The following is a 14,960-nucleotide window of genomic DNA, read 5'->3' as shown; positions in this document are numbered from 1 at the left end:
CACATAAAACACAATAAATACAGTTTTCAAATTTATTTTTTTAAATCAATAGATAGGTTCTCTAACCATAGTGATATTGAACTATAAATAAGTTAAACAAACAAACAAAAATATAACTAGAACATTCTCACATGTTTGGGTATTAATTAGTTGTTAGGTGTCAAGTCGGTTCTCACTTATATACAACAGAACAGTCTTATGTCACCCTCAGGATCATAACTCTGCTTGAATCCATTGTTGCAGCCACTGTATCAATTGATATCATTGAGTAGCACACTTTCAAATAATCCCAGAGTCAAAAAAGAGATCACCGTGCAAATTATAAAAGATTTTTATCTGAGTAATGAAAATATACAGTTAGTCTGCGTATATGAGAGAAACAAATTCATTGACACTCATATGTGTATAAGAAAGAGCTTTATATACAAGAGTGGTTGAATATTGAGAAAACATGCCAGCCCAATCCAGATCAAGTCCATCAGTCTGATATTAGCCCATATGTCTGAAACCAATCTATAAAGTCCTCTTTAGACTCACAAAGCACATGCAATAATGCCAAATGCAGGAAGATCATAAGCCAGTTGGTGGAAGGTCTTGTGGATCCAGTGGCGGTATAAGCATCTCAGCCCTGGCAGGGGGCTCCGCATAGCTCCTCTGGCTCCAGAGCTCTAACATAGTTCCACGTATCTTGTCAGCTGCAATGTCTCCCAGGGAGTGAACGTGTGTCTTGCCTCCAGCAAACTCTCTCCTTAGCACCTCCAGATGAGGTCATCAAGCTACAACTCAATTGACAGGCTAAACTCCACCCCTTCACTCTTAATATTCAAAATGGCAACAGATTATGTAACTATTACAGATACATTTACAACTTGAATGATAAGAATAAATGGTACTTGGATGAAATTGATAGTATTAAATGCATATCTCAAGAAATAATGCTGAAAATCAATTCTTCAGGAAGTTTTTTTTAAGACAGTTAATTTAACCCAAAGAATGTGAAAGTAATGAAACAATAAATATAGAGTTTTAATTGAGTTAAAAACAGACACAGTACTATAAATATATTTGTAGAGAGGATCTACAATTACAAAGATTGGTTCCTTGAAAAACTGAAAAAATCTATTAACCTTTGGACAAATTGTTCATGAGAAAGAAGAAGGAAGAAAGTGGGGGTGGGGGAAGCACCAATTGTAAATATCAGGAACGAAAGGGGCAGATTACTACAGATTCCACAGGCATTAAAAAGATAAGAGAATAAAATGTATATCAGCTAGACATATTCCTGAGAAGGTATAATTTACCAAATCTAGTAAAAATAGAAGATCTGTTAAAGGACTTGAAACAATAATTAAAAACCTCACAAAGAAAACTCAGAGCCTAAATGGCTTCACCAGTAGACATTTGAATATTTAGGAACTAACTCACATGTTATGACACTATAACATGAAATAAAAAGAAAACTCTAATTTTTTGGACGACCAACATGACTTTGATTCAAAAATAAAGAAAACTATAAATAAAGTTCCACTTTAAGCACACATGCAAATATCCCAAATGTAGATCCAGAAAATAAATAGGAAGCCAGCAATAAGTTAAAAGGATAAAATACATTTAAAAGACATTTAATCTGGAAAAAAAATCGTATAGTTTCCGATAGGAAGGACAAATTGCAAAGGATTGACTTCACATTCATGGTCAAAAAGAACAAAAGAACACTTTGAGATGTCACCTGAAATGCAGCACCAACAGTGATTGGACAACATGTAGTGAATACAAATCCAAATTGATGCATGAGTGCCAAAGATAAAGAAATTGAAGATTTTTGCCAACATCTGCAGTCTGAAGTTGATCAAGCATGTAAGCAAGTTGGATTAATAATTACTGGTGGAGAAGTCCAAGGAGGTTTCCGAATGGGTCGCAGCCGCGACAAAGAAGACAGTCGTGGTCCACATCCAGGGAGAGGGAACGCTGGCGCCAAGAAAGGTCGGTCCAGGAGAGAGAGAGATGGAAGGAGGAGCCACTCTCGATCCCCACACAGAAGACGCTCTAGATCGCCCAGACGACATAGGTCTACATCCCTCTCCCCTTCTCGACTGAAAGAAAGAAGAGATGAGGACAAGAAAGAAAGAAAGAACAGAGAACGTCAGATCACCGAGGAGGACTTCGAAGGCAAAACAGAGGAAGAAATAGAAATGATGAGGCTAATGGGCTTTGCCTCCACAAAAGGGAAGAAGGTGGAGGGCTCTGTAAATGCCTGCGCCATAAATGCGTCTCAGAAGAGAAAGTACAGGCACTACATGAATCGAAAGGGTGGATTTAACAGGCCTTTGGGCTTCATTGCATGAGAATTGGAATGTTGAAGAACATTTTCTCTCATCTTGGTCAAGAGTGGATTTTATATTTTGTATTTAATATGAATCCAAACAGAATCTCAGTTCTTCCTGCTTATAAAGTAAGAAAATCTTATTTATGAATCGTGGAGTTCATTTATTCTGCCTCAGAAGGAGAAAGGTTGAATATTACATTTTTTTCTCTTTTAGGAATTATTTGTGGCAATCACCACCTCCATTGTGTTTGTTCGTCTTTCCTGTGGAAGCTATATTAGTTTTCTTCTTTGAATGTTTGTTAGGACTTTCTGAAAAGCAGTAAGTAATTTGGATGGAAGTTTCCCCAGTAAAGCAATATTTCTACCCTTTTGTAAAAATAATAATAATAATTACTGGTGATTGATATGTAAAAGTTGAAACTAAAGAAGATGAATCAGTAGTTGGAAAATGTGGCCTTAGTGATAGACACTACTTGCAAGACCAGTGGCTTATTCATTGCAAACATCTTATTCAGCAGCATAAAGGACAACTGGGCTCACGGACTTTACCAGACAGAAAACACAGGTTGATTTGATGACCTGAGATACAACTTTGCAACAACAACAACAACAAAGGCTAAAACTCAATTCTGACTGATAGCGGCCCTATTAGGTCAGAGTAGAAATGCCCCTTGGGGCTTCTGGGTCTGTAAGTCCTTACAGGAGGAAATAGCCTCATCTTTCTCCCACTGAGTGCCTGGTGGGTTTGAACTGTTGATCTTGTGGTTGGTCGCCCAACACATAACCCACCACACCACCAGTTTCTCGTCTTGCTGCAACAAAAGCAAATTGACATTGCCTCTCCTGCAGGACTGAAAATAGCCATTGTAGAATGTGGAATAGCCTTTTCACCCATAAAAACACGGATGTCAAGGACTTGAACTCCAGGGAATGGCCCTGGAGAAGCACATCATGATTGGGAAGATTGAGGGTCAGCAAAAAAGAGACTCTCCGTGAGATAGATTGACCCAGTGGCTGCAAAAGTGGACTCAGAATTATGAGGATGGGACAGGACTAGGCAGTGGCTTGTTCTGCTATATGTAGCTAGGGCTCCCAGCAGTTGCGACAAAAGCAATGACACCTAACATTTTGCAAAGATGGCTCTGGTGTGTTCTGACCTGGGCTGCTAATCACAAGGTTGTCAGTTCAAACTCACCAGCTACGTTGTGAGAAAAAGATAAAAGTTTCTGGCCCTATACAGATTCATAGCCTCAGAAACACTGAGGTAATTCCACTCTGCCCATAGGTCACTATGAGTCAGATCAACCAGATTGGGTTTTATGGAGGGTTAGCATTTTAAAACAATAGACGGAATTTATTTTACTAAAGAATAAAAGAAAATTTATGTATTCTCATTATATGAAGAAAATCTTATAATAAAATTTAACACCCATTTATAATTTTTAAAAACCCTCAGTAAATTGGGACAAGGAATTTCATTAAGCATATCTACAAAAAATATTTTTTCAAGTTTTATTATGATTTGAGTGAAATGTGATAGAGCACATTGATTTTTCCTTCAACAATTCATATATATTTTTATTATAATTTCCACAAAGTAATCACGCTCTTCCTATTTCCTCCCTGTATTTACCATTTCCCTTCGCCCTCCTGCCATCTGAGCATTATCCCTGGGCAAATGCTGCCCTTTCTGTCTTGGATAGGTTATTCTGAGTTGCTCATCGCCTGGTGTTATTTCGCCTTGTAAGCCTATCATTTGGCTGAAGTTGTAGACTTGCAGGGAGTCTCCCGAGCATAGTCTCGGGGGTTCTGCCAGTCTCTCTCCGACCAGGAAGCCTTATCGTGAGTTTTGTCCCATATTTTTAGCCACGTCCTCCCCAAGTGATTCCTTTCGGCAGTCAGCAGTAGTAGCCAGGCGCCCCTAGCTCTTGTCCCGGGGTAATGGAGGCTGTGGGCCTTGTTTGGACTGATTGTTTCCTTATGGCTTTGATTTTCTCCACTCTGTAAGTCCAGATGAGAATAGAAAAATAATTACAAATAATAAGACTGTTCACAAGGTTTTAAGATGCCAGTTGCTACTCACCAAAGTAGGATGAGAAGTTGTCTTTGTGGATTATGGCATGCCAACTGACGTTGGAGTCCCTAAGACTATTGCCCTGAGCCCCTCGATCCAATGACTGATTTCTCAAGATGTTTGGTTATGGCTAAGAAGTTTTCATTCCTTCCCTCCCTGTATGTTCTACTATATTCACTGATATATTTCACAGCATAAATACGTATATAGAAGTAGCCTTTGTCAAAACTATATGTATTTGTGAGAATATTTCCATTCACCTTCCCATTCTTGTTCAACTTGAGTGTCTGCTCATATCTACTAGATGATTATTTTTTACTGTTATTGCAGGGTTTATATATGGAACACTAGTTCCCTTGGGCTCTTTCCAGTGTCTTCCTTTGCCATAAGTATTTGGTGTTGACCTTCTTACTGTATATTGACTCCACTTCACCTTTGTTAATAGGTACCTACCCGTGTTAATCTATGGCTTGCCCTCCCTTCTACTCTCACCCCTGCTAACCTTCAAAGTGTGTTTCTCAGTGTTAATCTTTTCTTGACTTTTCAGATTAGTGGTTTCTTACAATATTTGTCCTTTGGTGATCCGCCCTTGTTATGAGGAGTTTCGCTGATGCATTATTATTCTTGGATATGGCATAGTATTCAGGTGTGTATATTCGGGTTAAATTAAATCAAGGCCAAGAGAGCCCAAATGCCACCTTCCGTCTATCGCACCTGAATTTCAGGAGCATCTCAAGAACAGATTTGATGCTGTGAACACGAATCACAGGAGGCCTGCTGAGGTGTGGGAGGACCGTGAGAGCATCATACATGAAGAAAGCAAAAGATCGTCAGAGAGACACTCTCTAAGTGGATGTCAGGAGAGTCTCCAAAATTTGCTCTTAATCATAGAGTAGCTAAAATCAATGGGGAAAATGATGAAGTCAAAGAGCTGAAGAGAACATTTCAAAGAGCTGCTTCAGAAGATAAAGTAAAATCTTATAATGAAATGTGCAAAGAGCTAGCATTAGAAAACCCAAAAGAAAAACATTCTCAAAATACCTTAAACTGAAAGAACTCAAGGAAAAATTCAAGCCTTGATTTGAAATATTGAAAGATTCTATGAGCAAACTATTGAATGGTGCAGGAAGCATAAAAAGAAAAGATGGGGAAAGTCCGCAGCATCCAAAAAGAACTAGTGAACATTCCACCATTTCGGAGGGTGGTGCATGAGCAAAAACCAGTGGTGCTGAAACAAGAAATTCTAGCTGCACTGAAAGCATTAGACAAAAACAAGGCTCTAGGGATTGATGGGACACCAACTGAAATGTTTCAACAAGATGGTGAAACACTGGAAGCTCTCACTCCTCTATGCCAAGAAATTTGAATGATAGCTACTTGCCCAAATGATCCATATTTGTACCCATTCCAAATAAAGCTGACCCAACAGAATGCTCAAATTATAGAACAATTATCATTGATATCACATGTGAGTGAAATTTTGCTGAACATCATCTAATAACCATTGCAGCAGTACATTGACAGGGAGCTGCTAGAGGTTCAGACTGGACTAAGAAGGGGATGTGGATCAAGGGATATCATTGCTGATGTCAGTTCAATCTTGGCTGAGAGCAGAGAATACCAGAAAGATGTTTACATGTGTTTCCTTAACTCTAAAAAGGCATTCAACTGTGTGGATCATAAAAAACTATGGATAGCCTTGAGAAGAAGGGGAAATTCAAGACACTTTATTGTGTTCATGTGGAACTTGTACATGGATCAAGATGCAGTTGTGTAACTAGAACAAGGTACGAACAAGAAGGGTGTATTGTCAGGGTTGTATCCTCTCATCATACTTTTTCAATTTTTATGCTGATCAAACAGTCAGAGAAGTTGAATTATATAAAGAAGAATGCAGCATCAGGATCAGAGGAAGACTTATTAACAACCTGTGACATGCAAGTAATGCAACTTTGCTTGCTAAAAGTGAGGAGGACTTGAAGCACTTGCTGATGAAGATCCAGGATTGCAGCCTTCAGTGTGGATTACAACTCAGTGTAAGGAAGACCCAAATCCTCACAACCTGACCAGTAGGTAACATCAGGATACGTGAAGAAAAGATTGAGGTTGTCAAGGATTCTGTCTTGCTGTATCCATGATCATGGAAGCAGTAGTAAGAGATCAATGGATATGTTACATTGGGTAACTGCCGCACAAGACCTCTGTTAAGTGTTGAAAAGTAAGGATGTCATTTTGAGGACTAAGATGCACCTGCTCCGAGCCATGGTGTTTTCAGTCGCCTCGTATACTTGTGAGAGTTGGACATTGAATAAGGAAGCCAGAAGAAGAATCCGTGCATTTGAAATGTGGTGCTGGAGAATCTTGAAAGTACTGTGGACTGCCAAAAGGACACACGGATGTGGCTTGGAAAAAGTCCAGCCAGAGTGCTCGCTAGAGGCAAGGATGGCAAGACTTGGTCACGTGTGCTTTGGTTATGTTGTCAGGAGGGACCAGTCCTTGGAGAAGGACGTGTTTGGTAAAGTAGAGGAGCAGTAAAATAGAGGAAGGCCCTTGATGAGATGGATTGACACCATGGTTACAACACTGGAGTCAAACATCAGAACAATTGTGAGGCTGGCACGAGACCAGGCAGTGTTTCCTTCTGTTGTGCACGGTGTCTTATGAGTCAGAACCATGTGAGGGCACCTAAGAACAACAAAGATCATATCATCTGCAGATAGAGTTTTACTTCATTTCCAATTTGAATGCCTTTGAGTTCCCTTTCTTGCCTCATACTTCTCAGACTTCCAATACAATGTCGAGTGAGAAGTGATCAGGGGCATCCTGGTCTGGTTCTGGTTCGCAGAGGGAATGCTTTCAGTCTCTCTTCGTTGAGAATAATGTTGGCTGTTGGTTTTGTGTAGATGCCCTTATTTTTTTCTTCTATTCCTTATATTATTGGGTGCTTTTATCAGGAATGGGCGTTGACTTTTATTGTAAGCCTTTTCTGCACTGATTTTCATGGTCATGTGGTTCTTTTCCTTGGTTTTATTTATGTAATGAATTACATTGATTGCTTTTCTAATGTTGCACCATCTTTATAGCCTGTATGAGTTCCCCTTGATCATGAGGTATTTTATTCTTTCGTTTTGATTTTGTTGGATACTAAGATTTCGTTGACAAATTTGGTATCAGTGTTCATCAGGATATTTGTCAAAAACTTTCATTTTAAGTGATGCCTTTGCCTAATTTTGTAACCTTGATGGTGCTATAAGTGAGACATTGGGCTGCTAACAGTGTCAGCCATTCAAACCCATTAGCTGTTCTCTGGGACCGTGGTTCTCAACCTTCCTCAGGCTGCAACTCTTTCATACAGTTCCTCATGGTGTGGGGACCCCCAACCATAAAATCATTTTCTTTGCTACTTCGTAACTGTCATTTGCTACTGTGATGAATCATAATGTATCTGATATGCAGGATGTATTTTCATTGTTACAAACTGAGCATAATGAAAGCATAGTGATTAATCACGAAAACAATATGTAATTATATAATGTGAAATATTTATTTCTAATGACAAATAAATGAGATTTTGTCTTGAAGCATGGTGTAGCCTGGGTAACAGTCTTCATGCCTGGTACTCGCATGTGGCACGCGTATCTGCATGTGGGCGGAGCCATCTGGAGACACACAGAGGAGCTCGGGTCTGCACAGATTGTATATAGGTCATAGGTCTGCTCAAATTGTCTAGCTCATGTTATAGTTGGCGGGTACTGTGTTTCTAGAAAAATATCCACTTCTTCTGCCTTTTCAAACTTGTTTGAGTACAATTCTTCATAGTATTATGTTATAATCCTTTTTATTTAAGTTGGTTATGTTGGAAAATCATCAATTTTATTTCTTATCCATTTTCATTTGCTTCTTTTCTTATTTTAAATTTGCCAATGGTTTGCTACTTTATTAATCTTTTCTGATCATTGATTCTTTCTATTGTTTGTGTACAAATTTCGGTTTCATTTATTTCTGCTTCCATCTGTATTAATGCCTTTCTTCTAGTGGCTGTAGATTGTGTTTTGTTTGGGGTTTTTTTCGGTTCTACTTTTACTTGTTGGAGATGTGGGGGTAAAGTTTCACTTTGGCTCTCTTTTCCTGATGTGTCTGTTTGTTGCTATAGATTGTATACTAGCTCTGCTTTTGCTGTGATACATTGAATTCGTGATGGTAGCAGCCTCTGGAAGAGGGGCTGAGGGGACTGGGATTAGCAAGGGGACAAAGGAGAAGTCAACTTCACTAGGTTGTTTCCTTTATTTAAAGAGTACCAACGTGACAGAATGTTAGCGTCTGTTAGTTCTGGGTGACAGCTCCTGTGGTGTTATTCTTTGTAATAGTCACTGTGTTTAATTTCTCAAAATTGAAAAAGTAAATAGAGTTGAGACATTATTATTCATTATTTAGTCTTAGACTTAGTTGTTGTTTAAGTATTTGATGTCTCTGTTTGTTTTAAGAAAATGCATATCTAAATATAAGCATAGCTAACATAGTTAAGTTTTGCCTATGTACACAAAGCATGCTTGTTTTATTTATTCAAACGGGACCTTTATACAAAATTTTGAGGAGTGTCGGTCATGAGGCTTCACAGTTTTACACACAGTAAGTATACGAAGAACGCACTGCCTATGATAGCCATCCGCGTGCGCCGCAGCCACTGAAAGCATCCCTTCGTACTGGAGCCAAAATAACAGACAGACAGGCAGGCAGGAAAGTCAAAACGATTTTCCTCACTGTGACCAAGACGTGTCGGTTCATGACCGTTAAAACATGAGACCTGATCATTTTTTTCGTACAGATGTGCTTTATACAATTGATGTATGTATATGTATGAACTGTGAAAAGAATTGTATGAGCCCCAATAAATTGTTAAAAAAAAAAAAAACATGAGACCTGAAAACCCCTGGCGTGGGCTTGATGACTGTGTAGCGTGTCTCTGCCGTATGTCCGGTCAGAAGGCTGACGGAAGATGGGTCTCCGTCCTGTAACACCTGTCAGCGCGCCCTTGCACTTGGGCCTCAGAGCGAAGGGCCGTGGAGGTCCTGCTCTGCGGGTGGGGGTGCTCCCCGGGGCGCTGAGTGCGCGTGCGCAGGCGGAGCCTCCACCTGCTGGTGTGTGTGCTCCACCAAGGCAGTAAGGCGGTTCTTTCCGAGCCGGTGCTCTAGCGACATTTGGACGTGCTCCTCAGGTGGTTGCTGTGAGATAAATGCGGGCTTAAAACCGACTAAATGCTGTACAGCAAGGCCTTGTGCTGAGGCTTTTAAATAACGACAGGTAGGAGGACGAGGAGGGAACTTTCGAGTCTCGCTCGGCCTTGTTCACTGCACCTCTCCCCCACTGGCGCACAGAGGAGCGAGCTGTCGAAAGGACAGAACTGCGCATGCTCCTTGGCATCTTTCCTGCTCCAGGTTTGAAGCCATCCTCGTTCCCAGCAACTAGATCAACAACAAAGGCAAGATTTCTGGCGTCTGGTACCTGGCCTCCACCTCACAACTGGCTCCAAACTCCAGAGGGGAAAAGGAATGTGTTATTTATTGCTCTCCTCAAAAACTTTATGATCAATTAATACAAGATGTGAAAATGATATAACTAATACAAGCCTTATTCCAACCAATACTTTTGGACCCCAAATTATTCTTATAAGCAGTCCCCTGTCTGAACAGTGAATTGAGTTTGCTCACTTACTCTTAGGTTTCATAAATGTAGCTCTACAAAATGTATTTATGTACTATTTTTCATGGCATGCTTGGAAGCTCATATTTTGAGATAGACCCAATTACAGTGCACATTTTATCATTTATTACATTAGATACACGGGGACTGCTGCATGCAGACAATATGTTTATTTAAGCCAAACGTTCCTGACCAGCAAAACGAGACCGAGAAAGCCCACCCTGCTGTAACAGAACACGGTACTGCTTGTGGCCAGCTACACGCTGGCAGAGAGCGGGGATTTTAGGGATGAATTAGTGTTCAAATCTCTTTGGGATTTCCTTTATATTTGTGGTGGTTTCTGACTGACATCGAATGTAACTATAGCTTTCTGTTTATATTTAATAAAAGATCCGTTTCTGCGGTAGGATAGACATTTGCACTCCAGTGTTGACTAAAAGCTACTGTTCTACAAAAAGATATAAAAATGCTGATTTATAAGGACACGTTCCAATAATAGCGATCTAATTCTTCCAAACGATTCCTTCTCAGGTCCTGGGCCCAGCAAGGCTCCAGCAAAGGATGATTCTTCGTTTCCGGAGTACTCAGCCTTCAACACATCTTTCCATGCTGCTATCAGACTCAGAAACTGGAAACTCCTGACAGGCTACCCAGGTAGTAGAGCGCTTGGCTTAGCCAACTCCCCTCCGCTAGCAGACAGGCAGGCTAAGCCCTCTGAACAATACCTTAAGTCTCGGTGTGTCCCTGGGTCTCTATTCCCTTGGCCATTTGTCTGGAAAGTGGGGGCATGGTTACCCTTGCTCCAGGCGCTTCCCATCTCTGTTCTCTCTGCCCCCATCCCTTCTTCACCTAAATCCCCAATACACGTAAGCCCTGCCACTCCCCAGTTCCTCTCAGACATCGGAAATAGAAGTTCTCGGTAACGTCATCCACAGGCACATGTGTCACAAGAAGCCACCACTCTGTTTCTATGTTTATGACCCTAACCCTCCCTGAAGTCAGAGCCTGCCTAGGATGTTCCTCTCCCAATAAACCATTTTATGTCTTTGGCAGGATGTGGCTACTGGTTCCCACCACCTTCTCAATCTAATGTTTCTGAGATACCTCCACCGGACCCACCCACCAAAACACTCTGGCTCTTTGATATCGATCAAGACCCTGAAGAAAGACATGACCTGTCAAAAGAATACCCCCATATCACCAAGCACCTCCTCTCCCGGCTGCAGTTCTACTACAAGCACTCGGTGCCCGTGTACTACCCTGCACAGGACCCCCGTTGTGACCCAGAGGCCACTGGGGCATGGGGCCCATGGATGTAGGCTTTTGGGCATTTGGGGGTGGGTGGGAGGGTGCATTCAAAAATATTTTTCTTGTGAGTTGGATCTCAGGCCTTCGTTCACGTGACTCCCTCTCCTTAGTGTTCCCATGCTGGGTTCACCTGACCCTTCTCTTATTCCTAAACCATGCCAAGGTGTGATGAGCTCATGGTTGGCCTGGCTCTTGGTGGGGTGTATGTGCAAAGGAGACAATGGCTGCGTTCATCCTCTTTTTCTGGAGCTGTAGGATAGCTGAGACCTCCACTTGAAATGGAAAGTTCTAAAATGGAATCCCGGAGCCTGGATGCGCTGCCTCTTGTTGTCTCACAGGTCAAGCAGGTTTCCCTTCTGCCAGTAGCTGGAGCGACTCGCATTTCTTGTAACAAGTGAAGCGATCCGCCCACGGTGAATGGTTCTGTTGCCCGTGGGTTTCCCTGCCTGTGAGAGAGCGTGTCCAGGCCTGCCCTTGGGATAAATGCTCCCCATGCTCCTGGTCTCTGACCCCTCATGCCATCATTCATAAGGCCCATTGCATTGTTAGAATCAGCATGGAAACGCCTGTGGCCCAGTATTAATTTTTACAATAAATAAGTATTTTGTGATCGTTCTTAATTGGTACCCCCTCCCGCAAACATTGCTCATTTTGGTTAGACTTCTTACCACCCCAACCACCTGTGCCTCTTTTCCTGTCCTCCTCTCTGACCCAGGTGTCCATGTCCAGAAGGGCTGCTGGGCTGCCCACCTTGACTCCTTTTCACAACACTGCTGGCTTCTCCTTCCTTTGCCCCGCCAGAAAACCATAGGATTGTGGCCGAAATCCTGTTACGGAAGCTGGCCCCCTGCCCATGGGTGGTGGTTGACTGTGGCCCTTTGAGAATGTTCATGGTGGGCACCGAGGGGCCTGACCTCTTGTGTCATTGTTCAGTGAGATTGTTTATCTAAGCAGCATGGAGTCCATAGCATGATTGGGGTTTCATGTCAGAAAAGATTGGGAGTAGCTGTTACTCCCTAACTGTAAGAAGAAACCCCCGAAAATGATGCCCTGTGAAGATGGAAGTCTAGGGTCATCATGTTTATGAGGAAGAATCAGGGTGGGCGTGTGTTTAGGCAAAGGAGGCCGCATCTACATTTTGCTTTCTCCCTGAGTTTCTTGCTCATATTGAGATTCCCATGGTGCTGGTGGAGTGGGGGTGGGGGTGGGGGTGTAGGAGATGACGGTGCAGAGTTTGAGCTGCCAGTCCTTTCTCAGTGGGGGAGAGCCACATCAGAACATGAAGTGATCAAGATTCACTCCAGAGAGCATCAGCAGTACAGAGACAGACATGCAGAAATCCATACGCAGCTCTTTATCCACTGTTCATCCCCAGTGCTCAGAACAGTGTCTGCTACGGAAAGGCCCTCCGTGCCACTTTTGATTTGTTTTTAATAAATGAACAGACACGTGACCAAATGAGAAATTTCATATCATGAAACATGCTAGACCAGTGAGCTGAAGGAGGGGGACGACAGGGTCCTCCAACTGTCGCGCTTCAGTTAGGAAGCCGCCCTCCTGGAGCAGGACAAGAGTCTGCTTAGCTGGTGAATGAGCAAGTTTGTATTGGAAGAACAGCCGAATGCTCCTTAGAAGAAAGCAGGGTGGGACCTGGGGTAATGGACGGGGACATATTATCAAGAGGGATCTTCCCCCGGAACAGGGGCTCGTGTTTGGGAAACTAGGGGGTCAGCAAAAAAAAGGAGGAATGCCGGCCAGGGAATGGATTAATACAGTGACTCTAACAATGGGCTCAAATAAAGCAGCGCTTGTGAGGACGGCCCAGTACTGGGCAGTGTTCCATCCTGTTGTACAGACGGTCAGGGAATTGGAACCAACTCGAAGGCCTCTAGAACAACAACCTCTAACTGTTTTTAAACTGATGAATGCTGGACAAAAATGGTGCTAGAGCTAATGAAATCTATTTGACCCATCCTGTCCTAGGTTGGCAAACACCTGGCTGAAATGCTGCCACCTATCACTCCTAAACCTGTGGCAGGTCCTATAAACTCACTGAGCCAAGAGCTCACTCTGGATCCTCTGGTCATGCGGCCACAGGTAGCCATTAATATTACTGGAGACCATCACCACGTGTCACTTGCTCTCCTACTGTACCCCAGCAATTGTCCCTGACTCTAGTCTCTTGATAGTCACAAGTGACTCCAATGATCTGTACTCATGGACTTAAAAGAAGGTTCAAAAACTCTGTTTCTGGTAAAAATAGATAAACAAATTATTTTGAGAGTTTAATCCATAATAGAATGTGTCTCATTAGATCTTATTCTACACAAGAATGTGAAAATGTTCATATCTCATTAGAATGTTATTTCTTCTTGAGTTTGTTTGCCTTTAAATAAAATTTTGTGCATTAAGGAATAGTTCATTTTTATTTCTTTTATTGTTACTACATGATTACTCCAAATTTTAGGGGACAAAATAAAATTCAATTCATCTTTTAAAATGTGTCAGCCACCTTGGTTGCATGTGTATTATACCACTCATTAAAATGGGTAAATAAGTAAACTGCTATAATGAAAATTTAATAACTAAAAATAAAGATCTCTCAGTCAGTGGCCTAATAATACAAACTATAAAATGTGAGAGGGGGAAGCCAAGGGAAAGTAGAAGTGAGCATAAATGTTCTGTCTATTACTGCATAACAAATGACCTGTCATAGATTGAATCATTTCCCCCAAATATGTGTCAGCTTGCCAAGGCTAGGATTCCCAGTATCGTGTGATCGATTCCCAGTATCGTGTCTTTAGCCTCCATTTTGTGATGTGCTGCAAATCCGAATGTCTGCCTGTGGTTAATGAGGCAGGATTTGGTTATGCTGAAGGAGGGTTAAAGTATGCTTGTTATGTTAATGAGGGTGGTTGGCATCTCCCATACTCACCACCCTGATTGAGTTCACAGCCCTGATCTCAGAAGGGTGTGGCTCACAGGGGATAAAAGGAGAGAGAACCAAGCAGAGAGAGAGAGATCTTACTACCACCCAGAAAAAAAATGGTGAGGAGTAGAGAGCATCCTTTGGCTCTGATGTCCCTGAAATGAGAAGCTCCTGGCCCCAGGGGGAAATTGATATCAAGACACCACATATACTCGTGTATAAGCTGAGGTTTTCAGCACATTTTTAATGCCGTTTTGTGGTAAAATTAGGTGTCTCGGCTGATATTTGCATCGACTTACACTCGAGTGTATACAGTACATAGAAATCTCCGAGGAATACCAGCCGACAGATTTAGAAAAGAGCCGGAACCTTCCCTGAGAGCTGGCACTCTGAGGTCAGATTTTCAACCTCCTAAACTAAGAGAATTCATAGAGAATAACACCTTGAACAAAGGTGTTAAAACTATTCAATTGGGGGTTTTCTGTTATAGTATTGCTGCATCTCTCAGATATGGCCAAAAATTTATCAGTTTCAACGATAGACTTAGGTCATAATAAATGTTTTACACATTTTATGATTTTTATCTTATATCTCAATACAAAATACTTTAAAACAAACAAAAA

General features: G+C 41.7%; 1 protein-coding gene across 1 annotated transcript in view; it reads left to right on the top strand.

Moving 5' to 3' along the window:
• The window catches only part of ARSB (arylsulfatase B), a 225,540-nt gene extending 211,721 nt beyond the window's left edge, over positions 1–13,819 (top strand). The window contains exons 7-8 of the mRNA XM_075541208.1: positions 10,632–10,754; positions 11,154–13,819. Coding sequence (XP_075397323.1) covers positions 10,632–10,754; positions 11,154–11,419 — 389 coding nt within the window. The 3' untranslated portion in view covers positions 11,420–13,819. The remainder of the gene's footprint in view (positions 1–10,631; positions 10,755–11,153) is intronic.
• The last annotated feature ends 1,141 nt before the right edge of the window (positions 13,820–14,960 follow it).

This window comes from Tenrec ecaudatus, chromosome 2, assembly GCF_050624435.1.
Source record: "Tenrec ecaudatus isolate mTenEca1 chromosome 2, mTenEca1.hap1, whole genome shotgun sequence".
NCBI lineage: Eukaryota > Metazoa > Chordata > Mammalia > Afrosoricida > Tenrecidae > Tenrec > Tenrec ecaudatus.
The sequence above is the reverse complement of the archived record's forward strand: the minus strand, read 5'-3'. Positions and strand labels throughout refer to the sequence as shown.